At 66.6% G+C, this 25,194-nt stretch overlaps 1 protein-coding gene across 1 annotated transcript in view; it reads left to right on the forward strand.

Annotated features, from left to right (window-relative positions):
• Positions 1–1,158: 1,158 nt before the first annotated feature.
• Positions 1,159–25,194, forward strand: part of COL5A1 (collagen type V alpha 1 chain) — a 94,828-nt gene continuing 70,792 nt past the window's right edge. The window contains 3 exon segments of the mRNA XM_059658474.1: positions 1,159–1,626; positions 21,585–21,752; positions 24,246–24,459. Coding sequence (XP_059514457.1) covers positions 1,503–1,626; positions 21,585–21,752; positions 24,246–24,459 — 506 coding nt within the window. The 5' untranslated portion in view covers positions 1,159–1,502.

The following is a 25,194-nucleotide window of genomic DNA, read 5'->3' on the forward strand; positions in this document are numbered from 1 at the left end:
CGTCCCCTGGGTGAGTGCATGGGCAAACCTGACAGCTCAGAGCAGGGGCGCGGGGTGGGGGGGGAGGGGGGCAGAGGGATGTGCGCCTGACCTGCAGGTCCCACCAGCAGCCTCCCCTCCGTGCCCCCTCCTGTCAGGTCCCGGGTGATGGGAATGGAAGGGGCTGGAGGACTCTCACGCTGAGGCTGCAGAGGTGACAGGAGACAGGGCTGGGGTCCCGCCCGGGTCAGCATCAAGGGCTGGGTTGTCTGTGCAAAGGGGACGGGGTGGTGTAGGTGGGGGAAGCCCCCTCACTTCACTCCTCCTCGTTTTGCTTCCGCAGCTGCAGCCGGGCCAGGAGGCTCCCTGGGCCTGATGGGAGGGTGATGGGAGGGTGATGGGAGGTTGCCCACCCCGGAGCCTGGCGGGCCTGCTGGAGGGAGACCTCACGGGGCTCAGAGACGGGAAGGCAGAGAGGCAGCGCTCGCAGCGGCCCCCGGATCCTGGCCCCTCACTCCCTGGCCTGCTGGCAGCTCCAAGGGGGCGGCCGGCTGAGTGAGGTGGGGAGTGCGGGGTGCGGGGTGCGGGCCCAGCTTCCCGGCTTCCTAACCCAGATGTGCAGCGTGGAGGCCTCCTGGGAGGTGAGACCCTCAGGGGACTCCGGGTCCAAGCTGCCCTCGGGGGAGGCGGGGCGGTCCCGTCCCGCTGCAGGCTTGGGCGCCCCGTCTGGCTGGACTGGAAGTTGTCTCCACCCAGACGAGGAGCTCTGGGCTCCCCCGCGGACAAGAGCCGTCCGGCGGGGCGAGCCGCAACTTTCCTCCTTGTTCGATCAAACGCGGGCCCCTCCACGCGGATTCCTGGAAGTCGGCCAGGGGCGGGCACCCGGGGCAGGAAGCGTGGGAGCCGGTGGGCCTGGGGCTCCGAGGCCGGCCCGCGCCCCTCCGCGCGCCGAGGGATGGGGGCGCCGCGCCCGCCCCACGTCCGCTGCCGTCCCGGGCCAGCCCCTTCCTCGCCGGCCCGGCCGCTGTCCCCGCCCCCTGGCCCGCGGCGCCCAGTGGGAAGCGGGGGCCGGCCGGGCCGAGCTCAGCGCCGGGCTCTGATTGGCTGCGGGCGCCGAGGAGCGACAGCCTCCGCGGTCCGTCCCGGGCGAGGGCGGGCGGACCGGGGAAAAGTGCTGCGCGCCCCGGAGAGGTCCGCACTCCGGTCCCCGCGGCTGGCGCACGGCCTCCCTCGAGCGCAGCGCCCACGGAGAACGGGTCGCGGGGCGGCGGCGACCAGGGAGCCGAGCGGGAGTTGGAGGAGCTGGAGGAGGCGAGGGCGAGCGAACCGAGCGGGGTCCCGGCCGCCCCGCGGGCCAAGGTCGAGCCCTCCCGCCCGTGGGCGAGCGCGCCCGCCACCCGCGCCAGAGAGCCGCCGCCACAAAGACCGGGCCGGCGCCGCTCCCCATGACTTCCTGAGGCCGGACTGCCCCGCCGAGCCCGCGCCCCGAGTGTCCCCGCGCGCCCCGCCCGCGCCCCGCCGGCATGGACGTCCACACCCGCTGGAAAGCGCGCAGCCCGCTCCGTCCGGGCGCCCCGCTCCTGTTCCCGCCGCCGCTGCCGCTGCTGCTGCTGCTGCTGCTGTGGGCGCCGCCCCCGAGCCGCGCAGGTAAGGGCGACGGGGCGCGGGGGGCGCAGGGCCGCTGGCGGGGCTGCAGGATGCGCGCGGCGGGTGCGGCTGTCACCCCGGCGCCGGCCGGGGCCTCCCCCGCGCTTGCACGGGTCCCCCTCGGCTGTGGAATGCACGGCCGAGACTCCGAATGCCATTAGTTGGGGGCCCCGGAGAGGGAGACGCGCCGCATTCCCCCCCGCGCCGTGGCGCAGGCCGGGTGGGGCTGCCCCGCGCGCCGGGCGGCTGCACGTGGGATCCGCCAGGGGGTTGCCCCGGAGGCCGGCACACTTTTGTCTAGAAACTTTGCAGTCTCTGCCCCGCATCCCAGCATCCCAGCCGTGGGGCCTGCAGAACTTCCTCTCCTGAAAACCGGGAAGGGTCGCCCCCTAGAGTCACAGTCTGTCCATTCTTGGGGTGGGGGCCTTGGTGGGGATCCCGGAAGCTTGAGCCCCAGCCCTGCTCTTGCCCCAGCCGCTCTCCCTCTGCCTCAGACCCGGCTGGCTCTGCCTCCCCAGGGGCTGGGCTCTGGCCGTCCTGGCACTAAGGCCCCGGTGGTCCTGAGAGCCCTAGGGGAGGGGGTGGGGAGGGGTCGCCATCCTTGCCCCTAATCCCAATCCCACCCTGAACCCCCTCCTCCCGGGAGGCAGTTTTTCCTGGGTTTGCCCCCAGGGACGGGGTCGTGGAGCAAGGCCAGGCGTGGTCTTGGCTGGATGCGGAGCGGCTACATGGTGCTCTCAGGCTCCCCAAGGGCGAGGTCTGCCCTTACAAGGCGCCTCTCCTGGGAGCTGCACTGAAGCTGGACTCCTGGCGGCTCCGGCCGGACTCCTGATTGGACAGTGACTTTCTGAGCATCACCTCTGGCGGATGCCTGGGACCTGGGTCTTCACACCCTCAATCGCTGGTGCCCAAGACCCCGGGAAGTCCCCCAGGTCCCCACTGACATGGGGGAGAGCCGGCTCCCAGCTGCTGGGAAGGCTGACAGGCAGAGGGAAGGGGCCGTGGGCTCAGGGGACAGCCCGCCCTCCCCTCTCCCCTGCTTCCTGGCCTGAAGATGTGTGGGAAGAGTCAGTTTCCATGTTTCACTTGCCAATGAAGCGATTCTTCCCCCTTTCCTGGCACAGGGAGTGCCTGTGGGCCCAGGCGGGTGAGCAGGAGTCAGGGGCTGGGGGAGGGGGGCCTGCTTGGTGCTGGGACCTGGGGTCCCACCCCTGGGCGGCCACCGTGGTGCCTGGATGTGGGGGGCAGTAGCGGCCTCCAGGAAAGGGGTGTTCAGTGGGTTGGGGATGTGCTCAGGGGACTTGGCCCTGTCCCATCCCCTCTGATGTCCTTTCTCTTGGGAGCTCCGGGGAGCGGCCACCCCAAAAAGCTGCTGTGGGCGCTGGCTGGGCAGCGTGCAGAGCAGGCGTGTGCCCGGGCTCGGGGCTGGCTCTTCGCTCCCATCCCTGCCCCCTGCCCGTCTCCCCTGCCTCCTCTCCGATTCCCCTTCCAAGCTGAGGGGCGGCCCTGGAGGCCGGAGCCTGGAACTGGGCCCTGGCCGTGGGGCCGGGCGTTTGCTTTTGTCCAAGAGATGTTCGAAGCGTGTGAAGGAGCCATTTCTCTGGCGGGTTCGCCACGCCGCCCAGGGTGGGACCCTTTGGAGCCGTCCTCAGTGCGTGGCCGGAGGCGGGAGGGGTCACGGGCCAGCGCCTCGCCTTCGCCCGTGTTGAGGTGCGCCAGATGTTTTCTGCGTTGTCTCTGGACACGGCTCCCTTTCCTCCCTTCTCCTTGGCCGAGTGTGTGCAGGAATGAAAAGTTATTAAGATTGCATTTGGGGCCGTTTAACATTGTAACGGGCAAAGGAGAGTCTGTGAAATGAAACATGACCCCAATATTTGGAAATTGAGGTCATCTCCTCCGCACGGCATTCGCCGGCCCCGGTCACGTGATCGCTTCTTGCAATAATTTGTGGGAAGAATCGTCCAAGTTTGGTGGGACTTGACCGAGATCAAAGGGTTAAATTTCCTCTGACTCAATCAAGTTGGCTGGAGACACCCCCTTCTCCTCCCCATAAAGGAACAGTCGGTGGGCGGCGCCCGGAGCCAAGTCCTGCCCTCATCTGCTCCAGATTGCGGTGGCTGGAGGGGTTGGCGCTGTGGTCACTGCCCAGCGGCTGTGGCCACCAGCAGTGGCCGGGCGGGCATCGCTCCCCTGGCCGAGGCGGCCCCTTCTCTGATGCTCTGTCCCAGGGCGGTCCCTGGGGTGCTGGCCGGAGCCCGCCCGTGACCCCACCCTTCAGATATTTCTGGATTCTCACCACGGCCACACCCGTAGCCCAGCACAGCTGATGCTGCCTGCCCCGCCTCTCCCATTGTCCCTGCCTCCTCCCCGGGTCCCTGGGGAACAGGCACCCACTGCTCTCACAGTGACGGGGCGCAGGCTGGCTCTGAGCCCGGGAGGGTCAGGGATCAGTCACCAGACCCCGGAGGCGCTGGGTTCTCCTGGAAGGAGCGGGCGGGGTTCCTGCCTCCGGGGAGACCATCGCACATGGGAACGATTGTGAGGAGTTTGCTGAGCCCCCTGCCCACATCATCTCCTCGGACCCTCACCAGCTTTCGGTCAGGGAGGCGCTGACTGGGGCTCTAAGAGGCTGAGACTGGCTTGTTCCAGCTGCCTGCAGCCTCCAGCCTCCAGCCTGCCTTTAACCAGGCCCTCCTCCCGCCTGCATGGCCTTCTGCCCCCAAAGGATGTTGTCTTGCACCCCGGCCTGGCCTGGGGGTCACGGGGAGATAGAGGTGAGGTGGCAGGGCCTCTCCAGGAGCTCACAGTCAGAGGGGAGGTGCACATGGACCCACTCACTTCATGTCCACTTCCATGCCCAGCGTCCCTTAAAGCAGCCGGGAGGGTCGGCTGCAGTGGGAGATCTGGGGAAGCTTCCTGGAGGAGGTGACGCTACACTGGGCCTTCCCCTCCTCACCTTCCCCTTCCTGTTATCTCAGAAATGCACCGAAGCGCTGCCTAGCAGGTGCCCGGTCTCTCTCGGGTTTAGTCTGGCCCCTCCTTCCTGGCGGGACATGGGCCCTGCTGCAGGCTCTCCCGGGGGCCCTGCAGCTCCCAGCCGGCCGGAAAGCCCCTCAGTGACTAGGCCAGCGGGGCGTCCCCAGCACCAGGCTTGTCCCGGGAGTGCCGGGCCAGCAGAGGCGGCTGCTGTGAGGAAGAGGGAGTCCCCGAGGGGGACAGTGGGAGACCTGGGGTCCCTACCCTTTCTCTGCCCGGCACGTGAGGCTGGGGGTTCTGCAGACAGACTGACGGGCGCTCACAGCCTGGCTGGGAGTGGGGGCCCCTGTGCTGGGCAACAGGCTGTGGGTGTGGGGGAGCATCCTTGGCAAACCCCAGGGCAGTGTGGGCCGCGTGGGCAGCTGAGAGAGTGCAAACTGACTTTCTCTCTCTGAGAGCCCTGCGGGTTGGCGGGCGGGGCCGGCTCTGGGCCTCCGCCTTCCCCCCAGAGAAGGGGAGATGGATGACTCCCTCCGTCCGAGGGCTGGCTGTGCAGACGGATCGGGGCCACACCTGGAAGCGCCGTGGAGCCTGGCGGGCGGGCGGGCGGGCGGTGAGCACCTGGCCCTGGTTTTGGTGACGTTTTTGCCAAAGCAGAAGGCACAGTGCTGCCACGTCTTCTTTCCACCCGTGTAAGTGTCCTCAGGGACTCCGGTCGCCAGGGAGACCCCGAGGGCTCTGCCACCCGCATGCCGACCGGGTCCGCCTCTCCCTCCCGGACCTCGGCCCCGTCTGCCTGGCGGGCCTGCTTCCTCTGGGTCCCATCCAGGCCACGCGAGGCAACACGGGCGGAAACGCTTTGCAAACCTGTGTGAGGTTGTGTGTGTGAGCACGTGCATGTGTGGATGGATATGCGGTTCGCGTGGACCCACGTGTGTGTGTGTGTATACACGTAGACGAGCGTACACGTCCAGGCACGTGCACACGCGTGCACACTGTCTCGTGAGGGGCTCCTGCGGGCGGGGCCTGCTGTCTGGGGAGTTCACGTCAAGACACCATTTCTGCTGTTACCACGCCCGCCCCGCCGTGTGGGTGACGCCGGATGAAACGTGGCCGGGGAGCCTGCTGGCCACCCCCAGGCCGCAGGGCCCGCTGGGCCAGCTGGATCCGATAATTTGTCGGGTCTTTTTTTACTCACAGGAGGCAATGCCCTATTATGGCTTCTGCCTCCCTCTATTTATATTCCCCATTTAACCCGCTTTGCTGGTGTCAGCACTTGGCCACATGCTAGTCTGAAGGGTTCTGGCCCAGCTGGGGACCCTGAGGTCCCCGGGGTGGGGCTGGCAGGGCCCTTCTCCTGGGCAGAGCCGCCACCGCCACGGGTGCGGCACAAGCCCAGGGCGCGGCCATGGTCAGGGGCAGGCGGCCAGGTTCAGGTCCTGGGGCCCTCCCACTGGCTGCACATGGAGCGGCCTGTGCCTCAGTTTCCCTCTCTGTAAGAAGGGGGTGATGACTGGACTTCCCGGAGGGTTTCGTGAGCGTTCAGCGCGTCATGTGTAGGAAGCACAGAGGAAACCCGTGAGCACTGCCACGTCCTCTCTGGGCCCCAGGCAGCGCAGGGCAGGGCCGGGGCCGGGCTGAGCGCCTGGCTCTGCTCGAGGACCGGCCGCGGTCACTCCTGTCTGATGGGCAGCCACGCCGGTGCCTCCTGCACGGAGTGAGGACGAGAAGAGGCGACACAGACGGGGTCCCCGGGGGTGAGTTTATCGCACCCCTCACTGTGATTTCTAGGTTCTGAGCCCGGGCGGGGGGGGGCGCGTCCGTGGGCAGAGGTGGGCGCGCCATGTTGTCCACACCCCTCCCTGACCTCCTCGGGCCTCCTCTACTTGACAGGGATGAATTGGGGTCCAGGCATGGGAATGGACCCGGCCTCCCGGACATGCCCAAGGTGATGACTGACACGTTGGAGGGCGCGTCCCGGGCGCTGGCGGGAAGGCTGTGGGGCGGATGGGTGGGTGGACGGGTGTGTGCGGATTCGTGGCCTGGGTGATGGGGGAACCTCGTTAGACACGGCACAGGGCCTGAGCAGCCATCTCGTCAGCTTCGACCCCCCCCCCTGGATTTTCCGGCAGGTTCCCCCCTCAGTAATGACCCCACACGGGAGTCAGTGTTGCCACTCACGGTGACTCAGGCCTGAGACACGGAACCGCAGTCTGACCCACTTTTCTCCAGACTTCATTGCTCAGGACTCCACTGGCCAGAGCCCGCCGGTCCTGCTGTGTGTCTGCGCGGGAAGGGGGGCCCCCCTCTTTTGTTTCCTGGGTCTGTGTAATTTGGGGGTAATGCTCTTCTTCCCCGCCAGCACCTTGGCCACAGGGATTCTAATAACATCTCTATTTTTGAAAAAATAAATGCCACAAAATTACTTCGAAATGTGTGTGTGTGTAGCAGTGTGATCTGGCCTGGCCGGTGTGGCTCAGTGGTTGAGTGTTGACCATGAACCAGGAAGTCGTGGTTCAATTCCCGGTCAGGACACAGGCCCGGGTTGGGGGCTCGAGCCCCAGTGTGGGGCGTGCAGGAGGCAGCCGATTGATGATTCTCTCTCATCATTGATGTTTCTCTCTCTCTCTCTCTCTCTCTCTCTCTCTCTCTCTCTCTCTCTCTCTCTCTCCCTTTCTCTCTGAGATCAATAGACATAAATAAATGTGAAGACTCTGGCCCTTGCATTGAAAACATGGTGCTCTCACAGTGAAAGCGTTTCAGCCTCCGTGGAAGGTGGGCATGATTGTGCTCCCTCTGTGGCGGCGGCAGCGACGGGTAACCGAGGGGCACGTGGCCCAGGGCGGTGATCTGAGCGCCTCGAGTCTCTTCCCTGCAGAGGGTCCCCAGGGAGCACAGGGGAGGCGGCCTTGGGAGGCCTGGGAGGGGCAGGAGCCAGGTGTGAACCATTTGGGCACCTCTGCCTCATCAGGTCTGTGCTGGGCTCGGGCAGCAGGTGCCCAGGCGAGCAGTAGGGTGCCGTCCGGCCCTACAGGAGCTTCCGGGGCAGTGGGGGCGTCAGATCCCTGAACAGGTAGTTGTGTCCAGTGAAGCAGAGTGGGAGGAGGTAGGGAGGCAGGTAGGGCATGCCACTGGCCAATCTGAGGAAGCCCCACAGGGTGGCACCTGCCAGCTCCCAAAGGGGTTCTGGCCAATCATACGGAGGTAACTGACAGCACCAATGGGGGACGTTGGCCAATCAGAGGGAGGCAACTGCCAGCACCAATGGGGACATTGGCCAATCAGAGGGAGGCAACTGTCAGCATCAATGGGGGATGTTGGCCAATCAGAGGGAGGCAACTGTCAGCATCAATGGGACACTGGCCAATCAGAGGGCGGCAACTGCCAGCACCAATGGGGACATTGGCCAATCAGAGGGAGGCAACTGCCAGCATCAATGGGGCACTGGCCAATCAGAGGGAGGCAATTGCCAGCATCAGTGGGCACTGGCCAATCAGAGGGAGGCAACTGCCATCATCAGTGGGGCACTGGCCAATCGGAGGGAGGCAACTGCCAGCATCAGTGGGACGCTGGCCAATCAAAAGCATCAGTAGGCACTGGCCAATCAGAGGGAGGCAACTGCCAGCATCAGTGGGGCGCTGGCCAATCAAAAGCATCAGTGGGCACTGGCCAATCAGAGGGCGGTAACTGCCAACACATGGGCGCTGGCCAATTGAGTTGAGCCTGCTTGGCCAGGGCCTGTGGCTTCGAGATCCCTCGGGAGTTGGCACTCTCCCGTGTGCACGTCCTCTGGCTCCCGTGCCTGTTGCCTGGGCCGTGCTCGTGGTCCTCACTCCAGCCTGGGCCAGGTGGGTGTTCATCCTGCAGACACGCGGGTGCAGGCTCTGCGGGCCCAGCTGGCGGGAGGAACGGCAGCCGCCTCCGCCTCCGCCTCCGCCAGGTCATTACCATCAGGACACTGAGGCCAGCCGCCCGCAGAGCTGGGGAGGGGCTTCCCAGCCTCAGCCTTTGCGGAGGGAGGTCCCCGGGGCAGCCAGGGGCCTGTGCTTCAGAAAGATGCGCACCCCCCCCCCCCACTCCCCAGGGATGAGAGCAGCTTTTTCCGCTGTGGGTTCTTGGGGGGGGGGGGCAGTGAGGCACTTGGGCCCTGACCCACATGGGTCAGTGGCGTGGCGAGAGCTGGCTGGCCCAGAGCCCTCAACAGGGGGCGCAGCGAGATGGACGGGCGCAGGAAAGACGCTGCCTCACAGCCCTGCGCCCCGAGTCCAGTCTGATTTGGGGGGCTGAGCACTGTTTGCAAGGGGCCCTTTAGGGCGACGCTCTCTCCCATCTGGATAGTCTTAGGGGGTGAGGTTGCTGGGGTCCGTGTTTACTGTTAGTTTTCTTCCTTTGCTTCCCCCCTTTCTGTTTTCTTTGGGGAGAGTCTGAGATGCGAGGGCCCCGGTTTCCTCGCCTGTGCCGTTCCTGGCCCGTCCTCCTGGGACGGGAGGCCGAGGCCACAGCCTCCGTGCCAGCCTTTCTCGGCTGCTCTTCTTTATTCTGACAGAGAGCGCCCGGGCCCGGCTGGTGTCACGCAGAGAAGGACTGAGGGACATTGCGCCTTCTCCCACCTTGAGAAGGGGTTCCCTGGAGGAGGCGGGGCCAGGAGCGCCTCCTGGGGCGGAAGTGCAGAAACAGGATTCCTGCATGTCCGGCTTCCCACGGAATTATTGTGATTCAGGTTCACAGTTTACAGAATGGCCCTTTAGCACAGAAAGCCGCTTGGTTAGTGGCTGGGCCTCACCTGCACTTTGGGAACCTAGGGCGCATCCTGGGCACTCAGTGTGGTGGTGCCAGCAAGGAGAAGGGGCGGGGGGCCGAGAAGGGGCGGGGGCCGTGTGTGGGCGGGGTGGGGCGTGTGGGTGGAGCGAGGCGTGTGGGCGGAGCCGTGTGTGGGCGGAGCGAGGAGTGTGGGCGGAGCCGTGGGTGGGCGGAGCGAGGCGTGTGGGCGGGGCGGAGTGTCAGCACTGTGAGTGTTGCCCCTGTGCTCAGGCAGGAGGCTCTTGAGACCAAAGAGAGCAGAGGTCCCTGCAGGACCCTCCTCCCTCCTCTGGAACAGCCTGCAGGGTTCAGCCTGGATGATGTGGGGAGGGCACCTACCAGGAAGGAGCCAGGAGGGCAGAGAGGGGGCCCCCCTTCAAGAAGCGGGGGTGCTGCGGCTTTCCTCTCCTGCCTGTGGGTGAGGTCTCTGCCCCCGGCTGGGCGGTGGGGGAGCCAGCTTCAGGAGGAGGCCTCCCTCCACCCCCCAGTCGGCCTGTCCTCACGCGCCCTGCAGCGCGGCCCTCCTGGGGACAGGCTCCCACCGCCCCTTCTGGGGCAGGGCTGCCGATTGCTAACAGCTGCCTGGCCCGCGGCAGGGTTTACAAACACTGGGAAGGCTGTTTTGCAAGGGCTGCAGGCACATGGTGGGGGCTCCGCTGCAGCCTGGAGAGCTGGGAAGTGAGGGCAGGGGTCCCCTTGACTGTCCTGCAGGCTCCAGGCCCACCCACCACTGTGTGCTCAGGTGGGGGCCAGCTGAGGGGTGGTCGGGCCCCGGCCGGGGGGTGAGGGGTGGCCGGGCACCGGGTGGGCCCTGGGGTCCGGCACTCCCCCAGGCCTCTGCTGAGTCTAACGGCTGAAATGTGAAATAGAGTAGGAAGAGCATATGACACACGAGGGACAGTGGGGTTGAAGGAAAGAATAAGATTCTCTGGGCCCCTCCCCTCCCTCCCTCCCTCCCTCCCTCCCTCCCTCCTTCCCTCCTTCCTCCCCTCCTCCTCCCTCCCTTTTACTTACCCTTAGTGCTTTCATTTCACATACTCTTTTATCCTGACGACATCTTCCCAAGGTGAGAGGTGTCACAGCCTTTTACAGGCAAGAAACCTGAGGCCCCTGTCAGGCCAGTGTGGCTCAGTGGGTGAGCGTCGGCTCACGCATCGAAGGGTCTCGGGTTCGATTCCCAGTCAAGGGCACGTACCTGGGTAGCATGTTTGATCCCTGGCCCCTGCTCAGGATGTGTGTGGGAGGCAACATCTCTCAGATTGAATTTTCTCTCTCTGTCTTCCTCTCCCTCCCTCCCTCCCTCCCTCCCACTCTCTCTAAAAATCAGTGGGGGAAAATGTCCTTGAGTGAGGATTAGCAAAATAAATAAATACGAGAAAACCCGGGCCCTCGGAGCCCACAGGAGAGCCCCGAGTCACGGCCGTGTGGGCTCTACCCCCTTGGGAGCCCCCGAGTCACGGCCGTGTGGGCTCTCCCCCCGGGAGCCCCCGAGTCACGGCCGTGTGGGCTCTACCCCCCCGGGAGCCCCCGAGTCACGGCCGTGTGGGCTCTCCCCCCGGGAGCCCCCGAGTCACGGCCGTGTGGGCTCTCCCCCCGGGAGCCCCCGAGTCACGGCCGTGTGGGCTCTCCCCCCGGGAGCCCCCGAGTCACGGCCGTGTGGGCTCTCCCCCCGGGAGCCCCCGAGTCACGGCCGTGTGGGCTCTACCCCCCCGGGAGCCCCCGAGTCACGGCCGTGTGGGCTCTACCCCCGGGAGCCCCCGAGTCACGGCCATGTGGGCTCTCCCCCCGGGAGCCCCCGAGTCACGGCCGTGTGGGCTCTCCCCCGGGAGCCCCCGAGTCACGGCCGTGTGGGCTCTCCCCCCTCGGGAGCCCCCGAGTCACGGCCGTGTGGGCTCTCCCCCGGGAGCCCCCGAGTCACGGCCGTGTGGGCTCTCCCCCGGGAGCGGGCGCGAGGCTTGGCGTCTGAGTGAGGGTCTCGGCCGCTCGGAGGGGACACGGTCACTTTTGTTTTTATTGATTCCAGGGGAGGGAGGGGGGGAGGGAGGGGGGGGGGAGGAGAGACACCAATGATGAGAGAGAGCCATCCACCGGCTGCCCCTGCACGGGTGGCCCTCCTGCCCTGTGTGTATCCTCGGGCCCGTCGGTGCGCGCGCTGGGCCTGGCCGCGTGAGAAAGCCGTCACTTGCTCCCTGTCCGTTGGTACCCACTTTCCAAGCCGCCTGAGTCCTGGGCCCCCCAGTGTCCCCCACACACGTCTGAGGTGACATCTTCGGGGTCGGATCTGGAGCCTGCGTCCAGCTGCACGCGGCGTGTGTGTGTATGTGCGTGTGTGCACATGTGCGTGTGCGTGAGCATGTGTGTGTGTGTGAGCATGTGTGTGAGTGTGTGAGCATGTGTACGTGTGTGTGTGTGAGTGTGCACATGTGCGTGTGCGTGAGCATGTGTGAGTGTGTGAGCATGTGTACGTGTGTGCGTGTGCGTGTGTGTGTGTGTGTGTGTAGGGGTGAGCCGCCCTGGTCTGAGTCAGTTTTTCCATTTTAGGGGGAAGGAAAGAGTGATAGGCGAGGGACTCAGGCCAGGTGGGTCTGGCCTGTTGGCGATCAGCTGACACGCGATGAAGGAGACGTGTGCGATCGGTGCCAGCAGCCCTGTGTTCTGGCAGGTAGGGCGGGGACGTGTTGGGGAGCCCCCTCGGAGGGCAGGGGGGCCCAGCAGCCCACCAGGTGCTCTGAGCGTTAAGCTGGGTTAGCGGGAAGCTGGACCGAGACCTGATCCACATCTTTAAACCATCAGCATCTCAGAAAAGAAAAAAACTAAAGAAACTCCGGGAGAAGCAGGGCTGAGGCCTGGGGTCGGAACCTGCGCGTCCTCGCATCAGGCAGATGCCTGCGGCGTGTCCGAAAGGCCAGGGAGAGCCCGCAGGCTCGCCTAGGACCAGGCGCCACGGATTCTGCTCTCGGTTTTCCCTTAAAAAGGACCCTGAGTCCCGGAGAACTGTCAAACCCTCAGAAATGTTGCTGCTCGGGCAGCGCCCACCGCATGGCCCCGAGGGATTCGACTGGGGAAACGTAGGAAATGCCCACTTATTTCACACCAGGGGTTAGGGCTTGGCCTGGCTAGCTGGTCCGGCCTTTCTAGCTGGCGGGCAGAGTTCACTGTCATGACGTGGACCCCTCGGAGTTCAAGACCAGGCGTGGGAGTGGCTCACCTAGAGGCCAGGAGCGGTACTGCACCCCAGCTCTATGGGGAATTGTGAAAACCGGGCGTGGCCTGGGTCCCAGGGGCTGCGGCGCTCTCAGGTGGGACCTCAAAAATGTCTTCCTCAGCGCCTTTCTGTGTCCAGTGGAGAGACTGCCACGATAATGGGGGCTCCACAGTGCCGGCAGCCTTGGGGGGCTCGGTAACAGCCGTGGGGTTGACCTGGGGTTTTTCTAGGCTCTGAGCGCGTCGGCTGACCTGGCCTGAGCTGGCTCTCCGGAGCGGGGTGGGCAGGCGTGCGGAGCCTGGGCTGTCCCGGGGGCGGCAGAGGTGGGTAGTCTGGGCTCGATGTCCCTGGAGAGGCTGGGGGAGGCCGGACGCTGAGGATTTGCCCGGGGCCGTCCATTCTGGCCTGTGGTCAGGGCGCTGGCTCCGGGAAGGTGGCCTGCAGTGCTTGCTGGACTGGTCTGTGGGCTCCGGGCTCCGCTGGTTGTCCCACATGACACCCACCTGGACTCGGCGACGGCCACTCGTCTCCATAGCAGTCGGAATCCCCCAGATCTCTCAAGGGACCCCAAGCTAATGACCAGCCTGTGGCGAGGTGTGAGTGTGAGACGTGTGTGCCTGAGCACCTGCCTGCCTTCCGGGGCCTGCAGTCCCAGGGGCACGTGGCCGGCTCGGGCACGAGGCCCCCTGGGTGCGGGCTGCCTTAGACTCGGCCTCCCGGGTGCATCTGCCTGCCACCCCCAGCTCCCTTCTTCTTCCAGATCATTTTCCCAGGCGCCCCTGCGCCTTAGCTGTAATCTCCAGGCCCTTTCGCCTCAGGCTCCCTGAACTCGGGGATTAATGATCTTACCCTGTGGATAACTTCCAGAAACTCTCAGCCAGGCTGTGGAATTCCTCAAACACTGTCAGCCCCGCCCGCTCCTCCTCAGTCCCCGCCTCCACCCTCAGCCCTTCCCCTGAGCTGCCCTGTTCTGGGGACTCCTGGGGGTGGCTCCAGGCTGCCGCCTCCCACCCTCTCACCTGCATGGGCCACGGCCACGTGCCACCGGTCAGCAGCCTTGTGGCAGGCAGCCCCTCCCCGCGCCTGCCTCCTGGTTCCCACGCTCTGGCCTCCCTGTGCCGAGTTTAAGCCCCCGCGAGAGCACTGGCTCCCGGCAGGCACCTCTTCCCATAAACTCTGAGGCCTGGTCAGTATCTTGGCCCAAAACACACACACACACACACACACACACACACACACACACACACCACCTTCTGAAACGGGGGAGTCTGGTCTCTTTCCAGTCGCTTGTTAAAATATCGCTGCTCCGATTCTCCAGTGGGAAAGCAGCCGGGACCACGGTGCCCCAACGGCCACCATCTGCTGTTCTCAGCGGCCACCCCTCTGGGGTACGTCAGGCTGAAGCAGCGCGTTTTTCTCTGACGACTCACTGCTCTCCGTCCGCTCGGTGGTCCAGACCTTTCCTCTCCAGTTTGTCTTCCCCGCGCCCTGGGGGCTTGGGCTGGCGCTTCTCGGCCGGCCGGTGCCAGCTGGGCAGGCTCAGCTCCCAGAACCCGGCCTGGCACTGGCCAGGTGCACCATGCTTCCCGCCGGGGCCCGCCCCCAGGACAGTCTCACTCCTCGGGCGCCCGGGCAGGAGTCCCGCTGATGTGGGACGCGGCCCCGCTGCGGGAGCCTCCTGGGATCCCCGCGTCATCAGGGCGGCGGGCCTCAGGGCTCCTGTCTGTCCCCGCCCCCTGGCCTCCGCGGGGAAGGGAGGCGGAGCTGGGCTGCCATTGGCCTGGGCAGGACATGGCCCCCGCGTGCTGACCGCTCTGGCTGGGAAGGGGCCTGGATCGTCGCTCACCCTGTTCTCGCTGGGCCACAGTTCAGCGCCCATGTCCGTAAGTGTGAACTCGGAGAGGCTGGCAACAAAGGAAGATCCCGAACCGAACCCCATCCCCGTGCGCGCACCTGGGCGGGCCGGCGCCCTGTGAGGCTCCTGCGGGAAACGGACTGAAAATACCGCTTCTGGTGAGCCCGGCAGACGCGCTGGTGGGCAGCCCCCACGGGGAAGGTGCCGGCCCGGCTGTGCCAGGGGCTGGGTGGAGAGACCGCCTTCCGGAAGCGCACAGACCGGCACCTACTGTCCACAGCACTGTGCCAGGCGGGCCAGACGCCGGCCACCTGTTGGGATGTCCCCTATGGACAGGCACGCGTGTGCAGACGCTGATGGGCCGGACAGTCACGTGGCACTGTCGGGAGGAGCAACGATTCACACAGCCACGTGCCACGGTGAGAGCCACGCAGACAAGTGCCGTGCGGCCAGGGAGGCCCGGGCTGCTGAGGGGAGGGGCCTGCGCGGCTGGGCTGGCCGGTCTCCAAGGCGTGTGGGTACGGGACAGCAGGGTCAGGAGTGCTCCTCAGAGCACGGTCCATCTCGATGAAGAGAAAAGGGACACAGACCCAGGCTGGTGAGTGCGTAGATGAGGAGGAGGGACCCTGTGTCCCTCGAGTGGGTCCCGGGTGCCCGGCGCCACTGTCCCCAGCGTCTCTCAGATTGTGGAGGGTCTCTCGAGGTGTGGAGGGCCGGGCCTGCTTTCTCTGGGGCCGCAGCCTGCCCGCGAGTCTGGGGCGGCACAGTGGGCTCTGGCCTGTGGATTCTGCCGCCGCGACGGGGCCGTGGAGCGCCACACCCTGTGCAGCAGCCTTCGGGGGCTGGCGGAGGGTCCGAGCCCATGACTGGCAACCCCGGGAGCCCTTACCCCCGCCCCCGGGGACACCTTGACACCGGACTTCATCACCCCACTGAGTGCGGGTCCAGGAATCCGGCTGGCGGGTGGGGTGGCTTGTGGCGGGCAGTGCTGGGTTCTGCCGCCGGTTGGTGGCGCCTCCTTTGGGGGTGACAGGCGCCCATGAAGCTGGTGTGGGGTCGCAGCTGAGCGTCTGACGACTTCGGAGCGCGAGTCCCTGGAACGGCCTTGGTCCTGCGGGAAGCGATGCGACCGTCCCTCCGGGACAGCGGCCGGAGCCCCGGCCTCTGCTGGCACCCCGCGATGAGTGATGAGCAAAACAGCTTCAGGGCCGCATGCGCGGGGCCCGCAGGGCTCCCCCGGGCACCCCGAGGCCGGCTCGGACGCAGAGCCTCGGTTGGGGCTGTCGGGGGAGCCACGCGCTTGGGCGGGTTGGCAGGGACTTGAAAGTGTACCGGGAAGTCCTCCTGTAACTTCCCGGCCGTCACTGGCTTTGAGCGTTGAGGAGCCGCCAGCCCGGCCGGCCCACTTCCCCCTGAGCCTGAGCCGCCTTTCCTAAGAGGACGCAGGCCAGCGCCCGGGCCGGCGGGCGGCACACACATCGGCCTGGTGCCCGCATTCCTGTCCAAAGGGCAAGGGTGGCCTGGCCGCGGCCCCGGCCCCGGGGCCCTGCGAGGACTCTTGCGTGGGCGGCCCACGGCAAACGTCAGACTCGGGGAACCGTGGGCGTTCCTGAGACGTGCAGGGGTCCGGTTGCATAAGGACCGTTAACAACCGTCCACTGTCCAGGCAAAGACCGGCGGGCCTGTGAGTGTCGGGCACCGGGAGCCCGCGGCGATCATATAATCCGGTGCCTGCCGACGCAATGGCAGCTGTTTCCCCGCTAATTGGTTACAAAAGCGTACACATCCGCCATCGAAGTGTCAGAAGCTACAGAAAAGTGTAAAGAAGGAAATGCAGAGCAGCCAGGAAACCCTTTCTTGCTGAAACCCCGCCGCTGCCGGGCGGCTGCTCAGCGCCGAGGGCCCTGACGGTGCCATCAGGTGCAGCCAGAGGAGCTCCTGCCGAACCTGTTTTGGTCGGTTCTCCCCCAGGACCTTGCCCACTGATCCTTAGAGAGCGAGGAGAGGCGGGAGCTGTGGGGATGGGCTGAAGGGAGGAAGCCCCTGTGCAGGGCCCGCCGGACGGACAGCTGCCCGTCCCCTGGGCCAGGCCCTCGGGAGTCTGACCTCAGCCGTCTCATGCTGCCCTCGCCCAGCACGGCTCGGTGCCCCCCTCTGCACCGGGCGCTCTGCCCTGGTGGCCCTGGCTGGCCCGGTGGCAGCCAGCCGCCCTCGGGGCCTCCTGGGAGCAGACGGGCGGGCGGAGCCTGCCACACACACTGCCCACCCCATCGCGGGGCCTGGCACTGTGCCATCCCCTCCCTTCTCCCCGACAAGGAGGTAAATTACCCCGAGGAAGCCGGGATGAGCCACCTGGTCCCAGCACCGCGGGCTCTTCTCCTGGACCGGCGCCCACCGGCAGCACCTGTGCCCAGCCGCCCGCCCAGCCGCTGAGCCGCCTCCGTGCCCGCAGGGTTCATGTTCGTCCGTGTTCTGTCGTGGTCATAGCCTGTGAGGAGCGACGGGGGAGGGACAGGCATGTCATTCGTTTCCGTAAGGACAGACAGACGGCACCCACGACCAACCAGGGGAAGACACAGCGAGAAGCTGGGCGCACCCAGTGCTCGGCCGGTTGGACGGTCCCCTTGGCCCTCGGGTGACATTTCCTCCCAGTCCTCAGCGGGGAGGCGGTCTGGTCTGCAGCACCCACCTCGCTGGGCTGCCCAGGGCTGTCCTGGGCGGGCGGTCACCTGAGCCGGCCCCGGGGGCTGGGCAGCTCCTAACTGTCTTCTCCCCCCTCCTGCAGGCGCTTCCCAGTGCCCTGCCCATCACCCGCCTTCTGCAAGCCCGCGTGGGCGGCAGGGCTGACTTTGAAGTAACAGTGTGTGTGTGTGTGTGTGTTGTGTGTGTTGTGTTGTGTGTGTTGTGTGTGCTGTATGTTGTGTGTGTTGCGTGTGTGGTGTGTGTGGTGTGTGTTGTGTGTGTTGTGTGTGTGTGGTGTGTGTTTGGTGTGTGTGTGTGTTGAGTGCTCTCTTCCCTCCTGGGCGGTCGCCAGGCCAGGTGCAGGTGGCCCGGATAGGTGGTGCGCCCGCAGGTGGGGCCTGGTGTCAGCGGCGCCCTCACCAGCGGCAGGTGCAGGGAGAGTTGTCCTGTACGCAGGCGGCCGGAGCTTGACGCCTCAGGCCTCTCGCCCCCCACGCCCCCCCCCCCCCCCGACACACACACACACTCCGGGCCGCGGAGCAGCCCGTCTCCTGCCCAGCGCCAGGCGAGAGGCTTATTTACGAGGTGAAGCACCACCCAAGTCGTCATTCCCTTGTCCCTGCCTGTCAGGACCCAGGGCCACTGCCAGGGTCTGGGGCACCTGCCCAGGACTGAGCCCCGCCCACGAGGGAGGCCCCGCCCCTCCCTGGGGTGAATAATTAAACCCTGCAGAGCAGTCTGTGGGTCCTGGACTGAGTCCCTTTGTCTGAAGCCCCCTCCCTGCGGCTGGCACTGGGCTCCAGGCTGGGGGCGGGGCGGGGGGTGGGCGGGGGCGGGGGCCGGGAGGTGCTGACGTCAGCACTTGTCAGGGTCGCCCCTTCCTGGGTGTTCCCTCGGGGTGGGGGCTGGCAGGGTGCTGGTCGCATTGGCCACACTCGCAGCTCAAGGTGGTGACCCCAGGCCCTCCCTCGTCCTGCTTGTCCGGCTTCGCTCCTCCGTCCCCTCCTGAATGCAGGCTGCCCGCTGTGGGTGGGGGAGGGTGCTGCCAGGGGGGTGGGGGTCCCACTCGCAAAGGAAGGGGCTGCTGGGCCTGAGAGGGGCCTGGCCTCGGTCCTCGTTCCTTCTGAGCACTGAGGAGGGGCGCCCTGACGAGCTGACCCCCAGGAATCAGTGCACCTTCCTGCCGACAGCAGCCGCGCCTCCCCCAGCTGCCCTGGGTGCCGAGGCCCGAGCCAGCCCCCAGCAGCAAGCCCGCTTCCCGGGACGAAGCGAGGGACGCTGCGCCGCCCGGCCACGGGCCGGCCGCTGTGGAGGGCCATCCTCCTGGGCAGGGCTGGGTGCCGCGCCCCCGGGCACCGGCCTGGGCTTGGTCCTCCCCCTGGGTTCCACACTCTGGGTCCCATCAGCTCACGGGCGGTCGTGCTGTGGGCCGGGTGGCTGGGTCAGTGTCTCGCGTCCTGCAGCCGTGAGGTGAGGGGCGGCAGGCCCGGGGGACACGGAGCCCCGCTGTCTCGGCTCCGAGGAGCGCAGGCCGCTGACTGCAGAGGGGGTCGTGGGAACGGGGGTCGTGAGGCGCCGATCGTTGTTGCGTGGTGAGTGATTGATCCGTCCCTCTGTCCGTCCGCCCGCCCCACGGTCTGCATTGGGGCTCCTGTGTCACCCTGTCACCTGGCGTTCCTTCCCAGGGTCCTCCTGCCGCCTCTCGCACGCGGTCTCGCTCGGCTACCTTCCACTCCTCACCCGGCCTCCCCGCTGCCCGCCCCCTCCTGTCCGACGTCAGGGTCGCTGTGGCCGTGGCATGAGGACAGAGCCCTGCTCGCCCTGCTCTGGGCCGGGGGCCTCCTCGCTGTCCCAAGGCCGCTGGTGTCTCCCACGGGCTGTGTCCTGACGGAGGAGGAGGAGGAGCGGACAGACGGCCTTGACGGGCGGCTCCACGCCCGGGGCAGGACAGCCTGCTTCCTCGGCCGCCTGCCACGCCTTTTATAAAACATGCAAATACCCTTTTAGCTCTGGCCCGGGCGCCCTGGCCAGCAGGAGGTGGCACGGGGCCTGGAAAGGTCCGCGGCCTTTTCAACTCGCGGCGGCGGCGGCCTGTAAGCAGTCCCGGGGCCTGGGAAACCGCTCTGCGCCAGCGACAGGAACATGGGGCTGGCGTCTGGGAAGCGCATCAGGCCCGGATCTCCGATCCCCTGGCCGCCGCCGGCCCTGGAGCCGCGTCTCAGAGATGAGCCAGCGCTCGGCACGGTGTCACGGCAGCAGGTGAGCCAGGGCTGGCACGGCCGTCTCTTCCCACGGGCCGGTCCAGGCTGGGGCTGTGCCGGCACCCGCGCCAGCGCTGCCTCCGGTGTCAGGTGGGGGCCGGAGGGAGGAGTCCCTGGGGCTGAGCGCTGCGGCGGTGCCACCCGTGTGCGAGGGACTGAGAGCACCTCCGTGGGGGCTGGGCTCTGGGTCGGAGCTGGGCGCCACCCGGGAAGGTCAGAGGGGCCGCCAGGCGGCGACCCCGTGCGCTGGCCCCACACTGCCCCCTCCCTCCGTCCCACCTGGCATTTCCTTCCGGACCTGGGAAATCCATGTCCAGTGTTTCTGGTCTCTTTTAATTTTTAGAAAATATATTTTATTGATTTCAGAGAGGAAGGGAGAGGGAGAGAGAGAAACATCACTGATGAGAGAGAACCACTGATCGGCTGCCTCCCGCATGCTCCACGCTGGGGATGGAGTCCACAACCCGGGCCTGTGCCCTGACCGGGAATCAAACTGTGACCTCCTGGTTCCTAGGTGGATGCTCAACCCCTGAGCCACGCCGGCCGGGCTGTGGCATCTTGGTTAAAGTGACAGACGACTGCGCAGAGCTGAGCTGCAGCAATGCTCCCGCTGGAGGCAGGGCCTCGGAGCTCCGGGGCCTGGGTGCGTGGTGCGTGCGGGCACTGCCCTGGGCCGTGCTCTGTGCCCGGGAAGAGCAGCTTCACCTCCTTCCACCCGGTCACCGCGGACCCTGCCCAGCCTGCGTGCGCCCCTCCCTCCCAGCTTGTCATGGTTGGGGATGGCACCGTCCACAGTGCCGGCACTGACCCCCCTGGCCGGGCACCCGCTCCCCTCCAGACCGCCCTCTCGGGCCCAGGGCCTGTCTGTCTTGTCTGGACAACAGTGGGGCCACACGACCACCTGTCCCCCCCCGCCCCCCCCGATGGTTGTGCTGAGCTCCACGGGAGACCGACATGGGGGTCCTTTCTCACCTCCAGATCGTCACCTTGTTAAAAAGTGGACTTCTCCCTGAGGAGGTCCCAGGCATATAACCCCCTGGGAGGAAGGCGGTGAGCTGGCCATTGGACAGTAAGGCGGCCAGGCCCCGAGGGGCACACTGGCTCAAGCAGTGGGCACCCTTCAGTAGCAGGTGTCCGAATCGAACGCAAATTGGTGTAGGCGTGAGGACAACTCATCAGCTTAGGTTCCTGATCCTTCTTCAGGAACAGCTGGATCCAGGCGCCCAAACAAGCGGGTGGCGTCATTCTCTGCATCTCAGACAGGCACTCCCTGCGCCCTGGAAGGCGGCCCCACAGCCGCACCCGAGCTCTGTCAGCCGGGGCTCCGAGGGGCCTGGTGGTGGTGGTAACAGGAGTTGAACTTTCCACGTGACACTGAGGGTTTTGTTGAGGGCGGGCACAGGGAGGCTGTCTTTTGCATGAGGTCGTGGGAGAGTCGAGCTGCGCAGTCCGCGCGTGGCTTCCGTGGGACGCCAGCTTCCCCTGCCCTCTCCGCGAGCCGGGACCTCCAGGAGGGGCGCAGGGGCCCGCTCCCCCCTCGCCCGTGGTTCCGCACCGTCTTGCACGCAGGCCTGGGTCTCCCGGGGCCAATGGGAACCGGGTCTGCTGTGAACTGTGGTGGGGAAATTGCCTCTTAATTGGGTGCCAATGGGAATAAAATGCGCTCGGCCTCCCCTGCAGACACCCGAGGCACCCACACGCAGACGTTGCACGTGAGGCTCCGGGAGCTGTGGGTCGTCCCGGGCCTGAGCCCCTGCTCAGCCGCCCCCCTCCCTCCACAGCGGGTCTGACCCGCCTTCCAGCTGAGCTTTGGGGCGGTTTCTCCGGCGCCGTGAGGAGCGGCGTCTGGGAACCAGGCTGGCGTGTCCGGCCCTTGCACCCCCCTGGCCCCCCACTGGGACTTGGGAGGGAACGCGGTTTTGATCGGTGTCGGTTCTGATCGGGACGGGGTGGCCATCAGGCGGAGCACACGGGGCTGCGGGGGTGTGGACCTGGGACGGGAACTGCTCACCTGGATGTGCATCTCTCCAAAGCGGGATCCCTGCACCCCCCCCCCGCCCCCCGGCTTCAGGGCGGCTCTCACTGGGCTTCTGGTGCAGCCACCCCCCTCCCCCCTCCCCACCCCACCCGGGTGCTCTGCCTGCCTGGTTAACCCCCTGCCCCCCCTTTGTCCTTCCAGCTCAGCCAGCAGACCTCCTGAAGGTTCTAGATTTTCACACCTTGCCCGACGGCATAACCAAGACAACAGGGTTTTGCTCCTCGCGGCGGTCCTCCAAGAGCCCGGATGTTGCTTACAGAGTCACGAAGGATGCCCAGCTCAGCGCGCCCACCAAGCAGCTGTATCCTGGTGAGAGATGCATGGGGTGCGCGGGGGGTGCGGGGTGCGCGGGTGTGTGTGTGTGAGCGCGTCTCCCCTCCGCCTCTGTCCCAGAGCGGCGAGAACGCGCTGGGGTTCCTAGGAGGCCCCAGGAATGAGCCGGGTTTGATGTCAGCGAAGGGGGCGGGGGGCCTCCAGGACCCTGCCCTCCTCCAGCAGGTGCAGGTGTCTGTCTGTGCAGCCCGGCTGCCGGGCCCCGAGGGCATGGAGGGGAGGCTGCTCCTGGGGCGGGGGGTGTGGGGGACGCGGAGGGACGCCTCGGGACCGTGGGAAAGGCAGCACTTCCAGGCAGAAGCTTAATGGGGGGCAGGGACCCCGAGAGACGCATGAATCACACGTCACACCTCCCGGAGAGACAGCGGGCTCTAAATGAGGATCAATCACGGAGCGCGGAGCTGGACTGCTAATTACCTGCCCAGAGCGGGGGTGGGGGGCGGGGGGGGGTGATGTTAGCGGCTGAGACCGCACCCGAGTTGTCCTGTCATCGCCGTGGGTGGTATACGCATCCCCCCCCCGCCCCAGAGCCAGTGGGCCGCTCGGGCTTATCTGGAGGGGGCTGCGGGCCGCAGACCAATAGCCTCTCCCGGCCTGGATGGGCTCGTCTCTGACTCGGGGGGAGGGCCCGGGGCCGTGGCAGGTGCCGCCGTGGAAGTGCCGGTGAGCGTTAGTAGCTGGGCCGTCTTCTGGGGCTCGAGCGTGGCCTTGACCCAGAGCCGGGCTCTCTCTTGACCAGCGGTGTCTCCGCTCCTCCCGCGTCCCCGCTGGATCCCCGGGGGACACACTCTTTCAGGGGCCGCCTCTTCGCCTCCGGGGCCCCCCCCCCAGCTCTGTGCGGTGGCCCCGCTGTCCCTCCGCCGCCCTCAGATCCATTCGGCGGCTCAGCGCTCTGTGACGTCGTTTCGGTTGATGAGATCCCTTCCGGAGCCCGCCTTGGGGCGCCCCGTCGCCCCGGTCCAGGGGTCCGGCCTCGGGGCTGTCTGACCCTCAGCGCAGACGGAGGCCGCTGTCAGGGCCGGGCTCGCCCTCACGGAGAACTCGGGTCTCGTTTTCACGCATCCAGCGGAGCCCGCCTCTGCCTCAGCCTCCAACCCCCACGGTGCTTCAGGGGACACTTGATTTCAGTGTCTGAAACGGCGGTGCCCCCCGTTCCCACCCTCCCTCGCAAGATCTCGCCCCCCTGCTCCCAGGGGACGCGAGGCCACAGCCAGTGACCCTCAGGCCGCCCGGGATGTCCCCTCCCCCAGCCTGGCACCTGCAGACTCTGCTCCGGTGACCAGAAGCGGAGGCCACGCGGCCGTTCCGCCAGCAGAGGGCACCCCCAGACAGCTTCCTGTGGGGCTGGCCATCCGGCCGTAGGGTTGACCATGTTCCTTTCCTAAAGGAGCAGCTGATCACGGGTCCTCTCCTCCTCCAGGCCCTAAGCCCGACCCACAGCCCTCGTAGCTCTGAGCGTGTCCCCTCCCCACGCAGCGTGTCTGCCGGACCCCTGTGGGCGCCGCGCCTTCGGCCACGCTGAGAAGTGCGCTGACCGGACTGAGCCTTCTGGCCGCTGGACTGCACATCCGTTAGCCCACGCGCCCCAGGCTCCCCACACAGCTGCAAATCGCACAAGGCGGCAGGAGGGTCGATGGGGCGCCTGGCCAAAGGGAAGGGGTGCATATGTGTGTGTGCTGTGTGTGCGTGTGCATGCATATGTGTGCGTGTGTGCATGCACATGTGCGTGTGTGCATGTGCGTGCATATATGTGTGCACGTGTGTGTGCGTGTGCGTGTGTGCGTGTGCATGTGTGCAGAGAGGTCTGGAGCGTGCGGGGCAGGGCCCGCAGGGGTCCGGCTGTGACGGCCCAGAGGGCTCTGGCCGTGCCGTAGGGAGCCTGCCCGCCCATCCACAGGGCAGGTTCTTGCTTTCTTTGTTTCTGTGTTTGTTTCTTTGCAATTCGGGTGGACGTCTTTTGATTTCTTTCTACTTTTTCTCTGTTTTGCGTGTCAACCAGGAAATGGCAAGTGCGATTCTAGTCGACCCCCTGCCCGCCCTCCCTCGCTCCCCCACAGGGCGCTGAACAAGATGCTCTCTGCTTGCCTAGCTCTGGGCACTGCAGAGGGTTCGAGGTGCCCTGAGACAGCCCTGCCCGCGGGGCGCTCACATCCTGGGGGCCCTCGCTAGGACTTATGTGCAGATGCGTTACAGGGTGGGGACGGAGGGGCCCGCCGCATGGAGGGTCACAGCTGGAAGGACCGATTAGCTTTGCATTTGGACTGAGCCTCGAAGGGGTCAGGCTTGGCCACGTGGGGACAGCGGGGCTGCAGGAACAGTTTGATCCAGGGGCGGGTCAGCAGCCGGTGGCTGGTCCCGTCCTTGGCAGCCGGGTTGCCAGGTCCCTGACCTGGTTGGTGTGTGGTGGCTGGGCGTGGTTGGCAGCTTCCTGACGGCCCTCTGCCCTCTGCCCTCTGCCCTCTGCCCCAGCGTCTGCATTTCCCGAGGACTTCTCCATCCTAGCCACTGTGAAAGCCAAGAAGGGCAGCCAGGCCTTCCTGGTCTCTGTCTACAACGAACAGGGCATCCAGCAGCTCGGCCTGGAGATGGGCCGCTCTCCCGTCTTCCTCTACGAGGACCACACAGGGAAGCCGGGGCCGGAAGACTACCCTCTCTTCCGGGGCATCAATCTGTCGGATGGCAAGTAAGTGGGTGCCACTCGGCCACCTAGGCCCCCTGGAGCATCTGGGCAGACCCCCAGGGCCCGTGGGCAGACAGGGCGTCCCGCAGGCTGTGCGTTATAGCAGCCGGGGCCGAGGGCCCTCGGTGAGCTCCCGGTGGGGAGCATGAGCATGGAGCCCCGCGAGCTGGTCCCGGCCCTTCTCCCTGGGCCTCCATCTCCCCTGGGTGCCGGGCAAATGCCAGCCCCTCCGTTCGGAAGGGAGGTCGTGCGGCTGCACCCCGCTTGTCCCACAGGGGACTTAGGGGACCCTGGCGGGCGCAGACGCATCCGGTGTGGGACGGAATAGCGAAACCCAGGCAGACCTTCCGGGGCTCTGTGGGCGCACACCCAGGCCCGGCGGTCTGACGTGGCCTCCTGGTGGCTGGCACGGAGGGCGCCACGTGCCAGGAAGACCTTCCGCGTCCTGAGTTTCTCGCTGAGAGTGTGTGTGGGTCCCGGGTGCCATGGTTCCCTGATGGGCTCGCCTTCCCCGGCAGCCTGCCCTCTGCCGTGGGGCTTAGGCGGCCCTCACAGGGCTGTCCCCTCCGGGGCCTTGGCCGGGGCCCACTGGCGAGCCCACTTGGGTGCCAGAGCCTGTGCTTGGGGCTTCCCCGTGAACTTTGGGCTCAGACGGGAGGCGTCCGGGGCGGAGGGCGTGTCGCGGGGCAAAGGTGTGGCTGGGGTCCGGTCGCAGGGGGAGGGGCTTCCTCCCCGTGT

The sequence above is a fragment of the Myotis daubentonii genome, chromosome 11 (genome assembly GCF_963259705.1).
Source record: "Myotis daubentonii chromosome 11, mMyoDau2.1, whole genome shotgun sequence".
NCBI classification, from domain to species: domain Eukaryota; kingdom Metazoa; phylum Chordata; class Mammalia; order Chiroptera; family Vespertilionidae; genus Myotis; species Myotis daubentonii.